Source organism: Fringilla coelebs, assembly GCF_963513975.1.
Source record: "Fringilla coelebs genome assembly, chromosome: 29".
NCBI lineage: Eukaryota > Metazoa > Chordata > Aves > Passeriformes > Fringillidae > Fringilla > Fringilla coelebs.
In genome coordinates, this window is record NC_140055.1 from 1,760,917 (window position 1) to 1,783,572 (window position 22,656).

Consider the following 22,656-nt stretch of genomic DNA (forward strand, 5'->3'; position numbering starts at 1 on the left):
CGGAGCGACCAATCCCGGGAATTCCTGGGAACTCCAAACCAGCCAAAACCAGGGGACACCGGGAGCAGCCAGACTGGGGACAGGGACATGGCCACCGACAGGGACCTGGACACATGGACACGGACATACGGACACTCGGCTCCAGCCCCGAATCCCAAACCCCAAATGATCCCAAATCCCAAATCGGGGGGGGCCTCACCAGCCAAACTGGGGCTGTGTCCAGCCCGGAGCCCCCCAGGCCCCCAAACCCCAACCAGTGCCCCCAGTGCCCCAAACTGGGCCAGAGCCCCCCAAACCAGTGCCCCCAGCACCCCCAAACTGGGACAATTCCCCCACAGGTGGGGTCGGTGCCACCCCAGCTCCCCCGGACTGGGTCAGGGTCCCAACCCCCAACTGGGTCCAATGTCCTCCCAGCTCCCCCAAACTGGGTCAGGGCCCCCCCAGCCCCCCCAAACTGGGTGAGGGCCCCCCCCAGTTCCCCCCAGACTGGGTCAGGGCCCCCCCAAATGGGGTCAGCGATCCCCCAGCCCCCCAAACTGGGCTCGGTGCCCCCAACCCCCCCCCCAGTGCCCCCAGCACCCCCAAACCAGTGTCCCCCCCCCCCCCCCTTCACCCCCATCCCCGCTGTACAGAAGGGGGGGGTGTGGGACCCCCTCTGTGTCCCCCCCATTTTGGGGGGGTTTGGGACCTGCTGGGTTGATTTTGGGGGGTGGGGGGGGTTTGGGGGGCGTTGGGGGAGGGGCAGTGAAGCCCCCCTGGGCTCAAGGCTTTATTTATTTGCTATTTATTGCAGTTCCTTTCAGAATTGACTTTTTTTCTCTTTTTTTTTTTTCTCTCGGTTTTTCTGTCAAAATAAAAAATTAAAAAAAAAAAAAAAAAGAACAAAAAAACCCCTACCAAACCACACCTTAAAACCCCCACCAAATTCCCAAAGTTCAGAAGTTTGAAACCATCCCTGGATTCTCCCAGATTTTGGGGGGACACGGGAGCCCCCCCAGGAGAAGGAGCACGGCCACGGCCCTCCGGAATTTCCTCAATAAATCAATTTATTTAAAAGAATATGTTACAATTAATTACACTAAAGGGGCTTTTCCCAACAGGGAACCCGAGGAATGGGAGCAGCTGGAAGAGGGAAAATGGGACAAGAGGGGGGGCAGGGGTTTATTTTTGTATTTTTTTGACCAATTTCTCCCTTTTTTGGGTTTTTTTTGCTTTTTGGATTAAAAAAATCCACAGGAAGATGGTTCAGTTCTCCTTGATCCATCAGAACTTGGGGCTAGCTGGAAAATTGGGATCAAAATTAAACTTTTCCTGGGATTTTACCCAAACTGGGGGTGCTGAAGGAGATTTTAGGGGGGATTTTGGGGATCCCAAACCTCTTCCAGTTTCCCTCCCCCATTCCTGGGTTTTCCACAGCTCGGGGCTCCCGAGGACAACGGAAATCCAATTAATTACAGGGATCCAATTAATGGAATTAATTCCCAGCTCTTGGCTGCTCCAGAGCCGAGGATTTGGGATTTTTTCCCCCTCCAAAAAAAAAAAAATCTTCCCCCATCCCATCTCCAGGAGGAGAAGTGGGGAAAAACCCCTTCCCAAAAAGGGAATTTTGGGGAAAATCCCACTTGGGAGCGATTCTGGCACATTCCAGAGGTCGGGAATGAGGCCAGGATGCTCCTGCTGGGTTTGGTTCCAAATACTCCCAAATCCACCCCAAACCCTGGCAGAACCAGCTCCAGGCCAGCCCAAACCAGCTTTTCCAGGTGCTTTTTTTCCTCCCAAAACATGGAAAAATCCCACTCAAAACCAGGGAATAAACAGCTTTTCCATCATTTTTCCTTCTGGGAATTGCTCAGCTGCTGGATCCACAGAAAAATCCTGCTCAAATCCAAGGAAAAATGGGTTTTCCACCTTATTTTTCCTCCCAAACCATGGGAAAGACCCACTCCAAATTCTGGAAAATATCTTTTCCAGAGGGTTTTCCCCTCTGGCAGCTGCTCATCCACCCAAAACATGGAAAATTCCTGCTCCAAACCAGGGAAAAAAAGGCTTTTCCAGCTCATTTTTCCCTCCTGGGAACATCCCAGCCACTGGATCCATGGAAAAATCCTGTTCAAAACCAGGGAAAATGAATTTTCCACCTTACTTTTCCTCCAGAACTATGGAAAAATCCTGCTCGAAACCAGGGAAAATGTTTTTTTCCAAGTTATTTTTCCTGCTTGGACACCCAAGTCATGGATAAAAAGTGCTCAAAAATAGGGAAAATTTGCTTTTTCAGGTTATTTTTCCCTCCTGGGAGCTGCCCAGCCACTGGATCCAGGGAAAAATCCCACTCAAAAATAGGGAAAATTGGCTTTTCTGGGTTATTTTTCCTCCTGGGAGCTGCTCATCCCCATCCAGGGGCAGCCTCAGGATCCTGGAATCTCCCAGATCCCATCCCAAGGAGCCAGGCACACCCAAATCCCTGGGAAAACACCCCAAAAAGCAGGAACACAAACCCATGAGCGGGATCCTTGTGCCAGGAGAGGCATTTCCTTGGAATTTTTACTCCTTTTGGATGTTTTTCCTGTTTTTTTTTTTTTTAATCTGTAGTGATTTAAAAAAAACAGATTGGGAGGCAGAAAAATCCCTTGAAGAGCTGCTGCCACCCCGTGGGATTTTAAAGGAATTATTCTCACAGATGCCCAGGCAGGAATGGAACATTCCCAGGGCTTTTTTTTCCCCCCTCTATTTTTCCACATCTGACCCAGCAGAAACAACAACTTCTTAATTCCAGTTGTTAAAAAAAAAAAAAAAATTAAAAAAACAAAAATTCCCAAAATTCCCAGCCTGGAGCTGGATCTGAGTGGGAAAAAGGAGCCCCCTCAGGTGGCTTTTCCCAGTTTGATATTTTGGTTTTTTTTTCCTCTCCTCTGGAATTCCATAAAGATGACGGGCACGAATGGATTTGGAATTAATGAGATTTAGTTTGGGGGGGGCTTTAATACAATAAGGGATTTTTGGGGGATCCTGGAAAAGCTCCCAGGGTTAAGTGGCTGCGTCCCTTTGCTGTGACCTGACCAGCTGGAAAAGGTTCTGGAAAAGAAGGAAAGGGGCACAAGGTGAACCCCGGGATTCCCACTGGGAAAATGGGATTGAGGAGAGGTTGGGAATGGCTCAGACCCCAGCCAGGGCTTCAACTCACCTGGAGTGCCCCAATCCCAGTGCCAATCCTGATCCCAATCCCAATTCCAAATCCCATTTAAATGCCAATGCCAATCCCAATTTAAATTTCAATTCCAATCCCAATTCCAAATCCAATTTAAATGCAATTCCAATGCCAATCCCAATTTAAATCCTAATTCTAATCCCAATTCCAATGCCAATTTTAATTTCAATTCCAATTGCAATCTCAATGCCAATCCAAATTCCAAACCCAATTCAAATTCCAAGACCAATCTCAATCCCAATTTACATTCCAATTCTAATCCCAATTCCAATTTAAATTTAAATTCCAATTCCAAAGGCAATCCCAATTCTTTTCTCAATTCCAACCCCAATTTAAATTCCAATTCTAATCCCAATTCCAATTTAAATCTGAATTCCAATTCCAATGCCAATCCCAATTCTTATCTCAATTCCAATTCCAATCCCAATTTAAAGTTCTCCTTAAAGCAGGAGGAGGAGGGAAATGGGATGGAGAAGGAAGACTCTTCCCAGATTTATCCTGGCCATTCCCACCTTCTTTTCCCAGATTTATCCCAGGTCATTCCCAGGTCCTCAAGATTTTTCCCAGATTTATCCCAGGTCATTCCCAACACCTGCAGCTCCTTTTTCCAGCTGCTCCATGGAGCCTTCCCCACCTCCAGAGCTCCTCCCCTGCTTTTCTGGGATTACCCAGACATTCCCTGTGGGAATTATGGACCAGGAGAAGCATTTCCCACTGAAAGCCACCTGGGAAAGGGAAAACTTTGGAATTCTCACCTCCTTCCTCCACTTGAGCTCGCAGAACACTCGCTCAAAGCACTCGTGCATGTAGTTGAACTGTCAGGGAAAAACGGGAATCAGGGAAAATCCAGGGAAAACCCAGGAGATCCAGGGGGGAACTGGGAGTTCTGGGAAGGAGCCAGGAGCTCCTGGTTTCTGTTTGGAGGTTCTAAATCCATCAGCTCCAGGGAGGAACCAGGAATTCCAGGGAAAAGCCGGAGGCTCCAGGAAGGATCCAGCAGCTCCAGACAGGAATCAGGAATTCCAGGGAAAAAACCAGGGGCTCTTGGTTCTTGTTTGGAACTTTTGGATCCATCAGCTCCAGGGAGGAACTAGGAGCTCCAGGGAAAAAAAAACAGGAGCTCCAGAGGAATTTTAGAGAGGAACCAGGAGCTCCAGGTAGGAACCAGGAATTCCAAACAGGATCCAGCAGCTCCAGAGGGATTCCAGAGAGATCCCAGGAGGAGCCAGCAGCTCCGGAGAAGAATCAGCCTCTCCCAGGATCAGCCTCTCTGGGATCAGCCTCTCCTTTCCCCCCAGCCCCTGTCCCTGAGGGAATTCCAGGTGGGATTTGAGGGAATTCCAGGTGGGATTTGAGGGAATTCTGGGCAGGATGTGGGGCGCTCACACATCCCATTCCCAAGGGAATTCTGTGTGGGGATTTGAGGGAATTCCAGGCTGTGTTTGAGGGAATTCCGGGCAGGACTGGGACAGGGACACTCACAATCCCATTCCCAAGGAAATTCCAGGTAGGGTTTGATGCAAACCCCAGGCAGGGTTTGAGGGAATTTGGGGTGGGATTTGAGGGAATTCTGGGCAGAGTTTGAGAGAATTCCGGGCGGGATTGGGACACTCACATATCCCATTCCCCAGGGAATTCCAGGTGGGGTTTGAGGGAATTCTGGGTGGGATTTGAGGGCATTCTGGGTGGGATTTGAGGGTATTCCGGGCAGGCTTTGAGGGAATTCTGGGTGGGATTTGAGGGAATTCTGGGTGGAATTTGAGGGAATTCTGGGTGGGATTTGAGGGCATTCTGGGCAGGACTGGGACAAGGACAGGGACACTCACTCATCCCATTCCCAAGAGAATTCCGGGCAGGGTTTGAGGTTATTCCTGGTGGGATTTGAGGGAATTCTGGGTGGAATTTGAGGGAATTCCGGGTGGGATTGGAGCGCATTCTGGGCAGGACTGGGACAGAGACAGGGACACTCACACATCCCATTCCCAAGAGAATTCCAGGCAGGATTTGAGGGCATTCTGGGCAGGACTGGGACAGGGACAGGGACAGGGACACTCACACATCCCATTCCCAAGAGAATTCCAGGCAGGATTTGAGGGCATTCTGGGCAGGATTGGGACAGGGACAGGGACACTCACGTAGGGGGTGAAGATCTTGACCCAGCGCGGTTTCTTCTCGGCGCGCGCGTACTCGAAGCAGAAGGCCATGCCCTCCTCGTCCGTGTCCCAGCGCTGCATCTCCTCCCACTCGAAGGCAATCACCTGGTTCTGCACAATTCCCAAACCCAGCTGAGCCAGGATCCCAGCCAGGGGAGCCCCCGGGGTCAGGGTGGTTCAGGGGTGAGGGAAGAGGAGGATTTGTCTCAGGTTCAGCACAGGGAGGATTCCCGGAGTTCTCCTGGGCTGCACTTCCCAAATCCCAGCAGGGAGCTCGGGGAGATCCCAGGGATTTGCAAATCCAAAGGTGTGAGGTCAGTGATGAGCCCAGGGTAAATTCCAGGGAATTGGGATGATCCCCAGGGATTTGGGAACACAGTCCAGGTGCAAAGCAAGGTGGAAGTTAGGGATAATCCCAGGGGTGCCAGGGATGATCCCAGCACAACCTCCAGGGATTTGGGAACACAGTCCAAGTGCAAATCCAAAGGTGTTGGGTTGGGGATGATCCCCAGGGATTTGGGGACAAAGGGAAGGTGCAAATCTAAGTTCTGAGGCCAGGGATGATCCCAGGGACTTGGGAACGCAGTCCAGGTGTAAATCAAGGTGGAAGGTCAGGGATGATCCCAGGGATTTGGGAGTGACCCCAGTGATTTGGGAACACAGTGACGGCACAGATCAAGGTGTGAGGCTGGGGATGACCCTGGCGATTTGGGAACCCAGCATGTGAGCTCGAGGACAATCCCAGGGAGCTGGGGTGACCCCGGGGATTTGGGAACACAGGAATAGTGTAAAACCCAGGCTGTGAGCTTGGGGACAATCCCAGGGAGCTGGGGTGACCCCAGGGATTTGGGAACACAGTGATGGTGTAAAACCCAGGCTGTGAGCTCAGGGACAACCCCAGGGATTTGGGTGATGCTGTAAAACCCAGGCTGTGAGCTCAGGAACAACCCCAGGGATTTGGGTGATGCTGTAAAACCCAGGCTGTGAGCTCAGGAACAACCCCAGGGATTTGGGTGATGCTGTAAAACCCAGGCTGTGAGCTCAGGGACAACCCCAGGGATTTGGGGTGACCCCAGGGATTCGGGAGGGCACAGATGCAGGGCTGTGGGGTCAGAGATGACCCGGGCACAGCAGGGAATACCTCGAGCTGGCCCTCCTCGGTGCAGGCGTGCAGTTTGAAGTGGCGGATGCTGATGGCCGAGATGACGTGGCCCTTGCGCCGCGAGTCGCACGAGCAGTGCGGGAAGGTGATCTCGTTGTAGCCCTCGCACGTCCGCAGCATGTTCAGGTACTGCGGGAACAGCCGAGTCACCGGGGGCACGGGGAGTCACCGGGGTGCCAGGGAGTCACCAGGGACACGGGGAGTCACCGGGGTGCCAGGGAGTCACTGGGGTGCCAGGGAGTCACCAGGGACACGGGGAGTCACCGGGGTGCCAGGGAGTCACCAGGGTGCCAGGGAATGCATCAGGATCCCAGGGAGTCACCGGGGTCCCAGGGAATGCACCGGGGTGCCAGGTAGTCACCGGGGTGCCAGGGAATGCATCAGGATCCCAGGGAGGCACCGGGGTCCCTGGGGTTCACCGGGATGCCAGGGAGTCATTGGGATGGCAGGGAGTCACTGGGATCCCAGGGGTTCACCGGGATCCCAGGGAATGCACCGGGGTGCCAGGGAGTCACTGGGATCCCAGGAAGTCACCAGGATCTCAGGGAATGCACCAGGACCCCAGGGGTTCACCGGCATGCCAGGGAGTCATTGGGATGGCAGGGAGTCACTGGGATCCCAGGGGTTCATCAGGATCCCAGGGAATGCACCAGGACCCCAGGGGTTCACCGGGATGCCAGGGAATGCACCAGGACCCCAGGGGTTCACCGGGATGCCAGGGAATGCACCAGGATGGCAGGGAGTCAGTGGGGAATGCACTGAGATGCCAGGGAATGCACCAGGATTCCAGGAATTCACCAGTGAATGCACCAGGAACCCCCAGGGGTTCACCAGGATGCCAGGGAGTCACCGGGACCCCAGGGAATGCACCAGGATTCCAGGAATTCACCAGGGAATGCACCAGGATCCCAGGACTTCACCAGGGAATGCACCAGGACCCCCCCAGGGGTTCACCAGGATGCCAGAGGTTCACTGGGATCCCAGGGAATGCACCAGGATTCCAGGAATTCACCAGGGAATGCATCAGGATCCCAGGGGTTCACCAGGATGTCAGGGAGTCACTGGGATCCCAGGGAATGCACCAGGATCCCAGGCGTTTACCAGGATTCCAGGGAATCATTGAGATCCCAGGGAATTCAATGGGATCCACCAGGGAATTCGCCAGGACCCACCAGGGTATTCAATGGGATTCACCAGGGGTTCACCAGGATTGTGGGATTCACCAGGATCTCAAGGAATTCACTGGGATTCCAGGGAATTCCCTGGTATTCCAGGGTTTTACTGGGATTCAGGATTCATCAGGATTCCAGGATTCACCAGGATATGGACACGGGCAGGGATTCCATGGGGACATTCCAGGGAGTCACCAGCATTCTGGGACTCACCAGGATCTCAAGGAATTCACTGAGATTCCAGGGAATTCACTGGGATTTCAGGGATTCACTGGGATACAGACACGGGCAGGGATTCCATGGGGACATTCCAGCATTCCAGGGAATTCACTCACCATGACCATCTTCCTCTGCTCACAGAGCTTCTGGAGCTGGTAGGATTTCTCCTCTGCTTTGATGTAGCCTTTCTTGACGTCATCAACGGCCTGGGAATGGGAAAAAACATGGGAAAAATCTGGGAAAAATCTGGGATTTGGGATGGGAGGAGGAGGAGCCACCTCCTGCTTCCCCCTCAGGGGTTCTGATTCCAAATTTCAGCACCAAAAAGGCTCCAAGGGGGATGTTCCCATTCCAATTCCTGCCACAATGGCTTCAGGGGAGTCCTGGGATATCCACAGGGAGTTTGGGAAAAGGTTCCTTGGAATGGGAGGATGGATTTGGAAAAGCTGAGAATGCTTGGAATTGGTGAGGATGATCCAGGCAAAAAATTAGGGGAATTTGGTGGGAAAAGGGGTTTTCCTTGGGGATGGCAGTGCTGGAGTCACCATCCCTGGAATTCTCCAAATCTGGGCTTTGGCATCCAGCTGGATTCACCTCTGGAATTCCCAGGTTTCCCCCAGGTCATTCCCACCCCAATCCCTGTATCCCAATGGACAGCAGGGTTTGGAGTGCTTCCAGGAGTGCCACAATCCCATAAAAAATGGGTGGAATTCCCAAAGTTGGGATCAAACACTGCACCCCAGCATCTCTCCCAACAGGAATGAGCACTCCAGAGGAATTCCTGCTGGGAATTCCTCACCTGCAGGACCTTGGGGTGGCCTGAGAACTTTGGGGTGACTCAATACCATGAGAACAACCAAAACCCCATCCCACCTTAGGATCAGCTATGGGATCCAATGACCCAAGGGATTTTCTCCACCCAAAGGGGCATTCCAGAGGAATTCCTGCTGGGAATTCCTCACCTGCAGGACCTTGGGGTGGCCTGAGAACTTTGGGGTGACTCAATCCCATAAAAACAACCAAAACACCATCATGCCTTAGGATCAGCTATGGGACCCAATGAGCCCATAAGGGATTTTCTCCACCCGAAGGGGCATTCCAGAGGAATTCCTGCTGGGAATTCCTTACCTGCAGGACCTTGGGGTGGCCTGAGAACTTTGAGGTGCCTCAATCCCATAAAAACAACCAAAACCCCGTCATGCCTTGGGATCAGCTATGGGACCCAAGGATCCCATGAGGAGTTTTCCCCACCCAGAGGGGCATTCCAGAGGAATTCCTGCTGGGAATTCCACACCTGGTGGAAGAAGTAGGCGACAGCCAGGTCGTTGTCGTTGAGCAGCGCCTCCTCCTCGGTGGTGAAGAGCCACTTGCGCAGGGTCAGGCACGTCCCCGGCACGGCCGAGGTGTAGTTCTGCACGTAGAGCTTGTGGGGGAACTCGTTGGGAGCCAACTTCCGCACTGGGAACGGCCCGGGAGATCCCGGAGAGGGCGTGGAATGTCGGGGTCAGGGCGTGGGGAGGACAGGGGTTCCAGGAGAGCCAAAAAAATCGGCGTTAAAATGGGGTTTGCCCACAGGGAACTGCCAAAAATGACCCCAAATCCTTCCAGAGTGATCCCAAATTCCTCAGAATGACCCCAAATCTTTCCAGAATGACCCCAAATCTTTCCAGAATGACCCCAAATCTTTCCAGAATTATCCCCGAATCCTCCAACATGATCCCAAGCCCTTCCAAAATTATCCCCGAATTCTTCCAGTATGATCCCAAATCCCTCTGAAACCCCTGGAATCTGGAGGAATATCCCAAATATCCTGGGTGTGGTTCTGCATGTAGAGCTTGTGGGGGAACTCGCTGAGAGCCAACTTCTGCACAGGGAAAACCTGGGAAATCAGGGAAACATTCCCTCAAATTGTGCCAGGGAAGGTCCAGGTGGGATATTCGGGAATATTTCCCCATGGAGAAGGTGATCAGGTGTTGGAAAGGGATGCTAAGGGCAGGGTGGAGCCACCATTCCTGGGAATTATCCCAAAAACTCCTGCAAGTGCCACCTGGGGGACCGGATTTGGTGGGATTGGCATCAACCTCAGGGGGCTTTTCCATCCCTGGGAGTGCCCAATTCCAGCTTGGATCAAACTGGGACAGTGGGAGATCCCAAAACCCTGAGGATCCTTCCCATCCCAAACCATTCCAGGATTCCCTGTCCTGCTTTAATGGGATTTTAGGGATAAATCTTTCCCTATCCCAAGTTATCCCATGGATTCTCCATCCCTGGAATCATCCAAACCCAGGCTGGGATGGCGGGAGCCCCACAAATTCCACAGTCCCACCCTAAGGACCTGCAGATCCCTCCATTCCCTTTTTTCCCAGTTTTTTTTCCCCCCTAAATCCCACGGAATTCCAGGCTCACCAAAGGAGTGGTTGATGACCTCGAAGAGGGCGAAGTAGTTGGCGGTGACGCTGTCCATGCCCACCTTGGCAGCCACCGCCTGGAAAACGCCGGGAAAACGGGATCAGCGCCAGCCGGGCATTCCCGGGAATTCCCTGACCACGGAAAACCCGGTTGGAACTCTGCCAGCACAACCAGGCCAGCTTTTCATTCCTGTTTTACTCCCCACTTCCTGGGGATGTTAAGGTTGTGGGGTCCCCAAAATTCCAGCCTGGATTCCCCAGGAAAAAGGAGTGGGAAATTCCTGTCTGGGATCATTCCACGGCCAAAACTCAGCGTGGAAATCCATGGGTTGTGTTCTGAACACTCCCAAATCCTCTTTATCCACGGGATTCCAGAATTCCTACTCTTTTCCAGCAGAATTTTCAGCTCCTTTTTCCAAAGGGTCTGCCCTGTGTTATTTTATTCCCCATAATCCATGGATCCAGTGGATCCCAGTCCTCAAAATACTGGGGAAAATCCAGGTGTGAAAAAGGAAAATTCAGGTGGGAAAAAGGAAAATCGAGTTCAGGGGATGGAAATTCCAGGTGGGAAGGGCAGTTCCAGGTGGGAAAGAGGAAAATCCAGGTGGGGAAAGGAAAATTGAGGTGAGAAGATGGAAGTTCCAGGTGGGAAAGGCAGAAAATCCAGGTGGGAAAGGAGAATCCAGGTGGGAAAGAGGAAAATCTAGGTAGAGGGGAGGAAAATCCAGATGGGGGTGGGGAAATCAAGTTGAGGGGATGGAAATTCCCAGTGGGAAGGGCAATTCCAGGTGGGAATGGGCTCACCTGGTACACCTGGTCCGTGGTGCTGTTCTTCTTCACCCTCACTGTCACCGTGGTGACGTCCGGGAGCGCCACCCGCAGCTCCACGTCGGAGACGCCGTTGTAATTCTGGGAAAAAGGGAAGGGAAAATTCCCAAAAATCAGGAAATCCCAGTTTTCCAGTAATTTGTGATCCCTAAAAATCCCCCCGTGGGAATTCAGTGTGGGAGGAGGGATTGGGTTGGATTCTTCTCCCGAGGGAATGGTCAGGGAGCTCCAGGTGAGATGTTTGGGGAAATTCCTCCATGGAATTCCTTCATCCCTTGGTGGTCGGCGCTGCCCAGGGCACTGTGGAATTGCCATCCCGGGAATTGTCCCAGACTGGGGCTTTGGGACCAATTCTTGGAGCTTGGGGTGCCTCAATCCCATAAAAAACAGGCAGAATTGTCCCCAAAACCCGTGGATGTGGCACCTGAGGACAGGGATCAGGGGTGGCCTTGGGGACTGTGGGACCTGAGGAGCTCCGAGGGCTTTTCCAGCTTTGGACATTCCATGGAAGCCTTAGGGGTTTTTTTCCATGGAATTCTGTTGGACCAAGCCTGAATCCCATAAAAATCAGGCTGAATTGTCCCCAAAACCCATGGATGTGGCACCTGGGGACAGGGATCAGGGGTGGCCTTGAGGACAGTTGGACATGAGGAGCTCCGAGGGCTTTTCCATGATTCCATGGAAGATTTTTTTTCCCTACAGAATTCAGTTGGACCAAGCCTCAATCCCATCAAAAACGGTTGGAATTTTCCCAAAACCCCACAGATGTGATGCTTGGGGACAGGGATCAAGGGTGGCCTTGGGGACAGTTGGACAGGAGGGGTTTTCCCACCTTGGTGATTCCATGGAAGGGTTTTTTTCCATGGAATTCCGCGGGATGACGTCACCCACCTCGTCCGACTCCGACAGGAATTCCTGCATGATGTCGCTCTCGCCGATGACCCGGATGGAGCACACTGGGGGACACACGGAATGTCACCCGGAATGCCACCAGGACCCGGGAATGTCCCCTCCAGGGGCAGCCCAGCAACCCCTTTCCCATCATCCCAACTCATCCTGAGGGGAATTCCTGCACCTGGGTCACCTCCTGTCCCCAGTGTCACCATGTTCTCCATGTCCTGGTGTCCCTCATGGATCCAGACCCTCTCCAAGGTGACTGAATGTCCCCTGGGTCACCTCCTGTCCCCAGTGTCACTGTTATCACCATGTTCTCCATGTCCTGGTGTCCCTCATGGATCCAGACCCTCTCCAAGGTGATTGAATGTCCCCTGGGTCACCTCCTGTCCCCAGTGTCACCCTATTCTCCATGTCCTGGTGTCCCTCATGGATCCAGACCTTCTCCAAGGTGGATCAGGCCAACACCTGCAGTGCTCTGAGTGTCACCTGAGCCACCTCCTGTCCCCCGGGTCACCTCCAGTGTCACTGTTATCCCCATGTTCTCCATATCCTGGTGTCCCTCATGGATCCAGACCCTCTCCAAGGTGGACCAGCCCCAGGAGTGTCCCCTGGGTCACCTTTGGTCACCTGGATCACCTCTGTCACCTCCGGCCCCCTGGGTCACCTCTGTCACCTCCTGTCCCCTGGATCACTGTTATCCCCACGTTCTCCTGCGCACAAAAGGATCCAGACCCTCTCCAAGGTGGATCCACCCCAAAACCCACCCCCCCAACCACCCCAAACCTCCCAGAGCAAACCCACAAATCCCAGGGAATTCCCCCTGGGAATGCCAGTGAGGGGTTTTGGGATGAGGGATTTTAGGGTGAGGAGTTTTGGGAGGGATTTTGGGATGAGGAAGGATTTGGGATGAGGGATTTTAAGATGAGGGATTCTGGGATGAGGAGGGATTCTGGGGTGAGGGGTTTTGAGAGCAGGTATTTTGGAATGAGGGATTGGGGTGAGGAGGGATTTTGGGATGGGGAGGGATTTTGGGATGAGGAGGGATTTTGGGATGAGGGATTGAGGTGAGGAGGGGTTTTGGGATGAGGAGAGATTTTGGGGTGAGAGGGAGAATCTTGGGATGAGGAGAGATTTTGGGATGAGGGATCTGGGTGAGGAATTCTTAGAGGGATTTTGAGATGAGGATGGATTTTCAGACGAGGAGGGATTTTGAGGTGAGGGATTTTGGGATGAGGAGAGATTTTGGGATGAGGAGGGATTTTCAGGTGAGGAGGGATTTTAGGGTGTGGGATTGGACTGAGGATGGATTTAGGGACGAAGAGGGATTCTGGGGTGCAGGACTGAGGTGAGGAGGGATTTTTGGGCTGAGAAGGGATTTTGGGAGAAGGAGAGATTTCGGGGTGCAGGATTGGGTTGAGGATGGATTTAGGGACGAGAAGGGATTTTGGGGTGCGGGATTGGGCTGAGGATGGATTTAGGGACAAGGAGAGATTTTGGGGTGTGGGATTGGGGTGAGGATGGATTTAGGGACAAGAAGGGATTTTGGGGTGCGGGATTGGTCTGAAGAGTGATTTAGGGTCGAGGAGGGATTTTGGGGTGCCAGATTGGGCTGAGGATGGATTTAGGGTCGAGGAGGGGTTCTGGGAGCAGCGCACCCTTCTCCAGGTACTCCTCCAGGCCCCTCCTGCGGGCGTCCAGCTGCTGCTCCGACAGTGAGAACGGCCACTTGCCGGGCAGGCGCGGGAAGGTGAAGTTGGCGAATTCCCGCTTCAGGTTCTGGTGCAGGATGGCGAATTCCCGGTAGCGCTTGGAGCACAGCTGCCGCCCGGCCATGTAAACGTTGTACACCTGGGGAGAGAGCCCCCAAATTCACAAATGTCCCCCGGTGTTCCCCATAGCTCAGTCGTGCCCTTCTGGAGTGAGGGGTTTGGGGAATGAGGAGGGGAATGTGTTGAGCTGGAGATAGGGGTGTCCCCGCTGATCCCGGCATTCCAGGGCCTCAGGAATCCCAAATCTTTGGATTCAGGGTCATGGATACTTCCCATGAGACACTGAGAGGTCCCAAACCACCCATTTTCCATGCAAAGCCCAGAATCTTGGGATTTAAGTTCCTGGCTCCTTCCCATGGAATGCAGAGATACCGAAGTTCCCATGTTTAATCCACAGCCCCAAAACTTGGGATTTGGGATCATGGATGCTTCCCATGGGACACCGAGAGATCCCAAACTCCCTGTGTTACACCCAAAGCCCCAAATATTTGGGGTTCATGGCTTTTCCCTCTGAGAAACAGGGAGATCCCAAAGTCCCCATTTTCCATCCAAAGTCCCAAATCTTGGGATTCACAGTCATTGATACTCCCTCCAAGATGGAGACAGATCCCAAACTCTCTGTGTTTCATCTAAAGCCCCAAATTCTGGGGTTCTGATTCCTGGCTCCTTCCCACAAGACACAGAGAGATCCCAAATTTCCCATGATCCATCCAAAGCTCCAAATCCTGGGATTCAGGTTCACGGCTCCCTCCCTTTGAGATACTGAGAGATCCCAAACACCTCATGTTGCATCCAAAGTCCCAAATTTTGGGATTTTAGGCCAAATCCTACTCTGGGATTTCAGCATTCCTATATTCCAACACTCCAGCAGTCTTGTATTCCTATGTTCAATGTTCCAATATTCCTATATCGTAACAGTCCTGTATTCCTATACTTCAATAGTCCTATATTTCAATAATCCTATTTCACTATTCCTAAATTTCAATACTCCAACAGCCCTGTTTCCCCAAATTCCTAAATTTCCAATATTTCTAAATTTCCAATATTCCTAAAGTTCCAATATTCCTAAATTTCAGCATTCCTACATTCCAATATTCCAAGAGCCCTATATTCCTACATTTCAACATTCCTATATTCCAATGTATTCTAATATTCCAACAATCCTATATTCAATATTCCAACATTCCTATATAATAACATTCCTATATCCTATATCACAACATTCCTATATTCTACATCATAACATCCCTACATTCCAACACTCCTACATTTCAATAACCCTACATTTCAACCCCTCTACTGAATGCAAACAACCCCCCTACCCCCACAAACAAACAAAACCCCAAAACCCGCGGATTTTCCCCCCATTCCCAGGGGGAAAAAAGCCTCACCACGAACTTCTCCCCGCTCTGCTCCACGTGTTTGTAGGTGGGGATGGAGATGGGCACCGCCTGCTTCTCGCTGTAGTCGTAGAAGGGCGGCCCCAGCGGCTCCTCGGGCGGCTCCAGGCTCTCGGCCTCGTGCGGCGGCACCGACAGCACCGTCAGCACCAGCTCCTTCTCGCCAGCGCGGATCAGATCCACCACCTGCTTGTGCGTGGCTCCTTCCACGTTCACCCCGTTCCTAAAGAGAAAAATATCCCAAATTCCCATTGAGTTCCCATGGAGCAGATCCACCACCTGCTTGTGCATGGCCCCTTCCATATTCACCCCATTCCTAAAGGCAAAAAATCCCAAATTCCCATGGAGGTGCTGAAGACATTCCCAAACCACCCCCAGAGAACATTCTTGACATTTCCAAGAACCCCATGGCCTGGCTCTGGCTTTGCCCAGAAAATCTGGATCACACCTTGGCCAACCTGCCCAGGAAAACTCACCCCAGTCAATCCCAAACCTCCCAGGGTCCCATGGAAGTGCTTTAGACCCAAGACATTCCTGAGCCACCTCTAGAACGTTCCTGACATTCTCAAGAGGTCCGTGGCCTGGATCTGGCTCTGCCCAGAAAACACAGATCAAACCTGCCCTGGAAAACTTATGCCAAGCAATCCCAAACTTCCTGGAGACAATGGAAAATCCCATGGAAATAGAGAAAATATTCCCAAGCCATCTCTAGACATTCCCAAGAACCTCATGGAAACAATCTGGCTTTGCCCAGAAAATCTGGATCACACCTCGGCCAACCAGCCCAGGAAAACTCACCCCAGTCAATCCCAAACCTCCCAGAATCCCATGAAGTGCTGGAGACCCAAGACATTCCCGAGCTGCTTCGGAGATAAGGGATCCCTTCCAGAAAAGTTGCTCAGAATTTCTCATCGTGGTGATGCAGCTACAATCCCAATTCCCACCAAGGAATTTCTCCACCAAAAAGCTTGGAATTGCCCTCATTCCGTGCTGCTGCATGGTCCCAGGATCCAGAGTGGGAATTGGCCTTCAATTCCCAGCTCTCCAAGGGAAGGGAACAGCTCTGACAGGTCCCATCCATCCATTTTTATGGAATTTTTCCTTACAGGAAATCACTCTGGAAAGGTCGGATCCCTGCTTACAAATCCAGGTGAGAGATCCAGATTTCAAAAATTCCAACTCTTCCCGGAGCTGGAAAAGTTTCCTCCAACTCCAACACTACTCAAGGCTATCCAAACCCATTGGAGCTTCTGGATCATTCCAGGGAAAAGGGATAATGGAGCAACCCTTAGACGCTTTCTCCCTGAGCCAACAGCAAATTCTGGGAAAGGGGCATGGACAGGACCCAGAATTCCCAAAAAGAAATAATTCCATTCCCAAAAATGCTGGCTCCCCATCACTCCCAGAGGGCCTTCCCAAGCTTGGATGCCTCCCTGCTCCTGTCTCAAAGAAGCAGGAGGAGTCAGAACTTTGGGATGAAGTCACCATGGCAACGGAGGCTGGAATCCAGGAATGTTAAATCCAGGAAGGAAGCGCAGCAGCCGGGGGATCCAGGACCCTCTTCCCAAGAAAAAGGAACACTGGGATGTTTTGCTCCTCACGCTTCTGGCTCTGCTTGGAGCTGGAAAATGGGTCCAGGTGTTGCTCTGATCCTTCAGAGAATCCAGGGAATGCAAGGGGAGCAGGGAAAGGACATCAAGATCCAAGAGATGACACTAGATCCAAGGGATCCTTCCTGCTAGGAAGGCGGATCCGCAGCCATGACTCTCTTCCACAGGACAGGAAATTGAGGAGAGCCATTCCCAGCAGTATTCCAGGAGCAACTTCCTCTGATAAATCCCTTTTTTTGGGAATGTGGAAGGGGTTCCACCCAGAGCCGGAGGTTCTGGCACTTCCCACTACAGGATGGAAGAGCTTCTTTTCCCTTCATTCCATGGGAAGGTTACTGTGGGAAAAGCTTTGGATTCAATGGGTGGAAGATGGAGGTTGGATTTCTCATGGAATTCCTCTCCCACCCCTTTTCCAGGGAGCTGGAAAGAAGCTCCTCAGCCCAGTGCAATATTCCCTGGATATAATGGAGGCAGTGTGGAAAATGTCTCATCCACCAGTTGGGCTGGGATCTGGAATTCTTCTACTGGGAAGAACGGAGCTGCTGGCAAAGGCCGAGGATGAAGCAGAACTCCCATCATGCCAACATGGATGAGCAAGGGCCCCATGACATGGAAAACATTCCAGGGTTCCTGTTCTGACAGGGATTGAGTCATTTTCCACCAGGATTTGGGAAAATTCCCTGACTTGGGGTCTGTCAGGGGAATTCACTGTGAGGAACTGGGTAAGGAGGATCCTGGAGATGGAGATCCCTGGGAATGGATGGGATGCACGAAGGATCCGAGAAATTCCACAGGGAAAGGAAGGAGAGGGGAGGGAAAACAGGAAAAAGGAAGAAATGGGAAAGAAAAGAATGGGAAGAGGAATCAGCCGGTGATCAGAGGGATTTTAACTTCCACTTCCAATCCATTTCCTAAATCTTCCAAGGTTAAGGACCCCTCAGAGCCTCTGGACAAGGAAATTCTCACTGCCTGTTCCCGGGGTGAATTCCCAGCAGTGCCTTTGGTGAGCAGAACACTGGGAATGTGCCGAGCCAGCAGCTCCCACTGCTGTAGAGACCATTCCAGACCTTTCCAAGGCAGAGCTGGCTTCTCCCATCCCATAAAATGGAAATTGAGTCCATAGAGAGAGGGACAGTCCAACCTCCTGAGGGAAAAGCCTTTGGCCTCACCCATAAATGTAGGGACGACGCCGATTCCGGAGGTTATTCCATCAAAACCTGACACCTTCCCAGTGCTGCACCTGTTCCAGAGGCTTCCCTGCAGCAGGAATGAGTCTGGTGGGATCCAGGATCCCCCAGCCCTGCCCACCCCACCTAAATCCGGCCGTTTTCCCACTCAGTGTTATGGATAAATCCCTTTTTCCTCCATTCCATCCTTCCCCAAGCAGCTCTGGAGCTTCTCTTCCCGGTGGATCGGTGATGATCGACATTCCGGGCGTTAATCAAGAGCTCAATTAGCTCCCATTGTCTGTCCCTGCAGATTCCAGAGCATTCCAGAGCCTGGGAAGGCACAGGGAGGAGCTGGATGCTGGATCCAGGAGGGAGGGATGGAAAAAGGACCTGGAGCATCCGTTGGTGTCGGATGAGGATAGGGAAGAGTGGATTTTTCATGGAAAACACGCTTGGATGGGTGATCTCCAGGGTTTTCCAGGATAGGGATGAGCTGTGGAGTGCCAGAGCCACAGGTGAGTGCCCACATCCCAAACATCCCCCATAAATCCCAGCAGGAATCCCTCAGGAGCAGAACAACCTCCTCGCTCAGGCTCTTCCTCCCCAAAAATTCCCCTCCTCAGGGCCGGTCTGCTGGGAATTCCAGGAGGTGGGAAGGAAATCCTGCAGGGAATCAACACCCTGAACATCCCAAATCCAGCCAGGCAGCTCCTCCCGGAGCTCCAGGGCCTGGATTTTGGGGAGTTCCCTCTGGAGGAACCGGGATGGCCGGGAGAGCGGATTTCCCGCCCCGATCCCGCTGCTCCCGTGAAAGGAAGGGAAATCAGAGCTATTTTGGGAGGCCCGGGTTATTGTTTCCTCCTCCAGGAATTCCAGGAGTTGGGATTTTCACAGATCTGAGGAAAATGAGGGGTGTTTCATGCTGCCAGAACAGAGATGGGACTTGGGAATTTTGGGGTTGTTTCTGCAGCAAAAGGTGAGAATGCTGGAATGTGGGAATTGGGTAATCTTGGAATATAGAAAAATAGGGATGTTGGAATGTAGGGACATTGAGTTATGGGAATATTGGTGTGTTGGAATATGGGGAAATAGGAATATAGCAGTGTTGGAACACTGGGATATTGAAATAGTGAAATATTGGAATATTCAAACACAGGAATATTGAAATATTGGAAGGCAGGATTGCTAAAAAACCTGAAATATAGGAATATTAAAATATTGGAATATTGAAATATGAAGGGAGGAATACTAAAAAAGTGAAATATAGAAATATTAAAATATTGGAATATTGAAATGTTGGAATACAGGAATACTGAAATATAGGAATATTAAAATATTGGTACACAGGAATACGGAAATACAGGAATATTGAAATACTGGGATGCAAGGCTATTAGAAAATTGGAATACTGGAATATTGAAATACTGGAAAACAGGGCTATTAGGAAATTGAAATATTGGAATGCAGGAATACTGGAATATTGAAATACTGGGATACATAAATACTGGAATATGGCAAGAGCCAACCTGGCCGCTTTACAGAGCACAGGGACAAATTAAAGCCATTTCTCCCAGGAAATAAATGGATAAACCAAGAGGAAATTCCCAATCCTTCCACCTCCCATAGGGATTGGGAGACCATAAGCAAACTCTCTTCATTAACTATCATTAACCCCAGGGCTTAATTATTTCACACACCACGCCCCAGTCCTCACCTGGGCCACTGAACCCCAAAATTCCAGCACCAAGCTCCAAACCTCTCCCTCTCATGCCAAACCCAGCGTTTTAAATGTTCCCCAAAACACTCAAAAATGAGGGAAAATTTCATCCCAGTGCCCACAAAACCCACCCCACTCAGCCTGGGAATGCTGCTCCCCCAGTTGGCACATCCAGGTACAGAATCCCCCCCCGCTCCCAGAGCTTCTCCTACACGGAAAAATCAAAGAATCGGGAATTTGGGTCAGCTGGGACAGAGCCAAATCCCAGCTGGGATTTCTGCAGGATTCACCGGCCTCAGGCAGGTCCTGACAGCTCCTCACACCCCTTGGACTTCCAGAGCTGGCAGCAAAACATTCCTGCAGCTTGGAAATCCCTGGAATTAATCAGTAATTGGACTTAACCGACCCGGAGCGAAGTGCGACGGTGGGAGGATCCGGAGGGATCCCTGAAAAACCAACCCCCACGCTGGGGCTTGAGGGATTTCAGCCACAAAGTTTAAGGATTTTTTTTTTTTGCGGGGGGGAAGGAAGATGAGTTTCCTCACAGCAGGAATATTCCCATGGGAAGGTGTTTTCTGGGTCAAAGTTACAATTTTGGGTGCGAAAAGGCAGCAGCTGGAGAACACGAGAGCCAGGAATGGGAAGGAAGTGTCTCCAGGTTGGAATCCAAGGGGTTTATCCCTAAAAATGCTCCTTTGCCATCCCCAGGATGATCCTCACACTGAAATCTGAGGGGTTTATCCCTAAAAATTCCCCCTGCCCTTCCTCGGAGTCTCCACGTTGAAATCCAAGTGGCTCATCCCTAAAAATTATCCCCTGACCTCCCCAGGAGGGTCCCCATGTTGAAATCCAAGGGTTCCCCCTTGAGAGGCTCCTGTAAAACCCCCCCAAAACCCCCAGTGAGGGTTGGGGGGCTCAGTCTGGACTCAGCCCCCCTCCTCAGGACGCCCCAAATTCCCCTCAGGGGCTGGGGGCTCATGACACACCCTCAGCAAGGCACCCTCAGCCCCCTCAAGACCCCCCTTTTGGATCCCCTAAATGTCACCAAGGGATCCTCTGCCCCCTTGGTGACTCCTCAGGACCCCCAAATTCCCATCAAGGTCTGGGGGTCTCAACCCCTCCTCACCACATCTGCACCAAAGGACCCTCAGCCCCCTCAGCACCTACTCAGGACCCCCAGATCACCTCAAGGGACGGGAGGGGTCTCACCCCATCCCATGACACCCTCACCAAAGGACCCCCAGCCCCCTCACGACCCCCAAATCCCCACCAAGGGTCGGGGGCTCCCCCTCATCCCCAGTCACACCCTCACCAGGGGAAGCTCAGAGCCCCCAAAACCCCTCAAACCTCACCAAAGGGCGCTCAGCCCCCTCAGGCTTCCCCCCCAAACCCCCAGCAAGGGCCGGGGGTCTCAGTCCCCTCTCATCACACCATCCTCAGCCCCTTCACGACCCCCCACAACCTCCCCAAGGCCAGGGGGGTCTCAATCCCCCTCATGACACCCTCACCCAAGGCCCCGCAGAGCCCCTCAGCACCCCAGCACCGCACCAAGGGCTCGCTGTCCCCTCAGCCCGGGCCCCTCATGGCCCCCTCATGGCCCCCAGAGCCCCCTCATGGCCCCCAGCCCCCTCAGAGCCCCCTCAGGACCCCCATTCCCGCTCCCCCGGGGCTGCCCGGTGTGTGTGGGGCGCGTTCCCGGGGCCGGCTGCCGGGGGGCTGTGGGTGGGCGGCCCCCCCGTACTCACACCTCCAGGATGCGGTCCCCCTTGCGCACCCCGGCGCGGTCGGCGGCCCCTCCGCCCAGCACGGCGCTGACGTGCTGCAGCGGCGCGTACAGCTCGCCGTTGATGCTGCGCAGCTGCCCGCCTTCGCTCACTTGGCCGCGGACGTTAAAGCCATATCCTGACTCGGACTTGACGATGCGGACGACGCGGGGACCGCCCGGGGGTCCCTCCCCGGCCCCGTTCCGCGCCCCCGGCCGCGCTTCGCCCTCCTCGTCCGCCATCTTGGCGTCCGCGCACGGCGCGCGTCACGAGACCGGGCCCGCGACGGCCGCCGTAGGGAACCGCCCATCCCGTCCGTGCCGCGGGGAGCGACGGGAAATGAAGTCCGCGAAACTGCCGAGCGCCGTTAGCGCGCCGCGGGCCGCGGGGGATGATGGGAAATGAAGTCAAAGAGACGGAGAGGCGGGGAGAGTGCGGCGCATGCGCTGTGCGCGTGGGAACGGGTGTTGCCATGGGAACAGTCCTGTTGTCATGGGAAGGAGGGCCTGTTGCCATGGAAACCGAGGGGGCTGTTACCATGGGAACGGGGGCTACAGGTGCCATGGGCTGGGGGGGCTGTTACCATGGGAATGGAGGGGTGTAGGCAAGGAAACAGGGAGGGGGCGTTGCCATGGTAACGAGGGGCTGTGGGCGTGGGACCGGGGAGGGGGCGTTGCCATGGGATCAGAAGGGTGTTGTTGCCAAGGGACTGGGGAGGGCTGAGGGCGTGGGGACAAGCAGCTGCTGACATGAGAACGGGGTACGGTTGCCATGGAGATGGGATGCTGTTGCTATGAGACCGGGGTGTGTTGCCATGGAAACAGGGGGTGCGGTTTCCCTGGGAACGGGTAGGGGGCGCTCTTCGCTGCGGTGCCGTGTGGCGACTCCCAAGGGACTGAGGGAGCCCCAAAAATCCCGCAAATCCCAGAACGATCTGCTCAACAACCTGACCGGGACCCTCCTCAATCCCGAGCTGACCGGGCATGACTGAACAAACCAAAAACATTTCTCCCAGTTTAATCAAAGAGCTGCATTTTGGGTCCAATAAGAGGGACAAGGATCCTGTGCCCTTGGAGGCAACACGGAGCCCCTGGGGGTACTGGGAGCACTGGGAGCACTGGAACGGGGAGCTCTGAGCAGCTCCACATGGGACCCCCCACCCGTGGGCACCCCCCGAGCAGGGG

General features: G+C 53.1%; 1 protein-coding gene across 1 annotated transcript; it reads right to left on the bottom strand.

The window, feature by feature from the left end:
- Positions 1-1,043: 1,043 nt before the first annotated feature.
- Positions 1,044-21,720, bottom strand: SNX27 (sorting nexin 27). Its single transcript, XM_084223411.1, has 12 exons — positions 21,455-21,720; positions 15,205-15,436; positions 13,700-13,892; positions 12,039-12,103; positions 11,124-11,228; positions 10,318-10,396; positions 9,206-9,369; positions 8,028-8,117; positions 6,500-6,649; positions 5,341-5,469; positions 3,961-4,020; positions 1,044-3,072 (listed from the first exon to the last, which is right to left on the bottom strand). The coding sequence occupies exons 1-12, from the start codon at positions 21,712-21,714 to the stop codon at positions 3,025-3,027; spliced, it is 1,575 nt and encodes a 524-aa protein (XP_084079537.1). The 5' UTR covers positions 21,715-21,720; the 3' UTR covers positions 1,044-3,024.
- Positions 21,721-22,656: the final 936 nt, after the last annotated feature.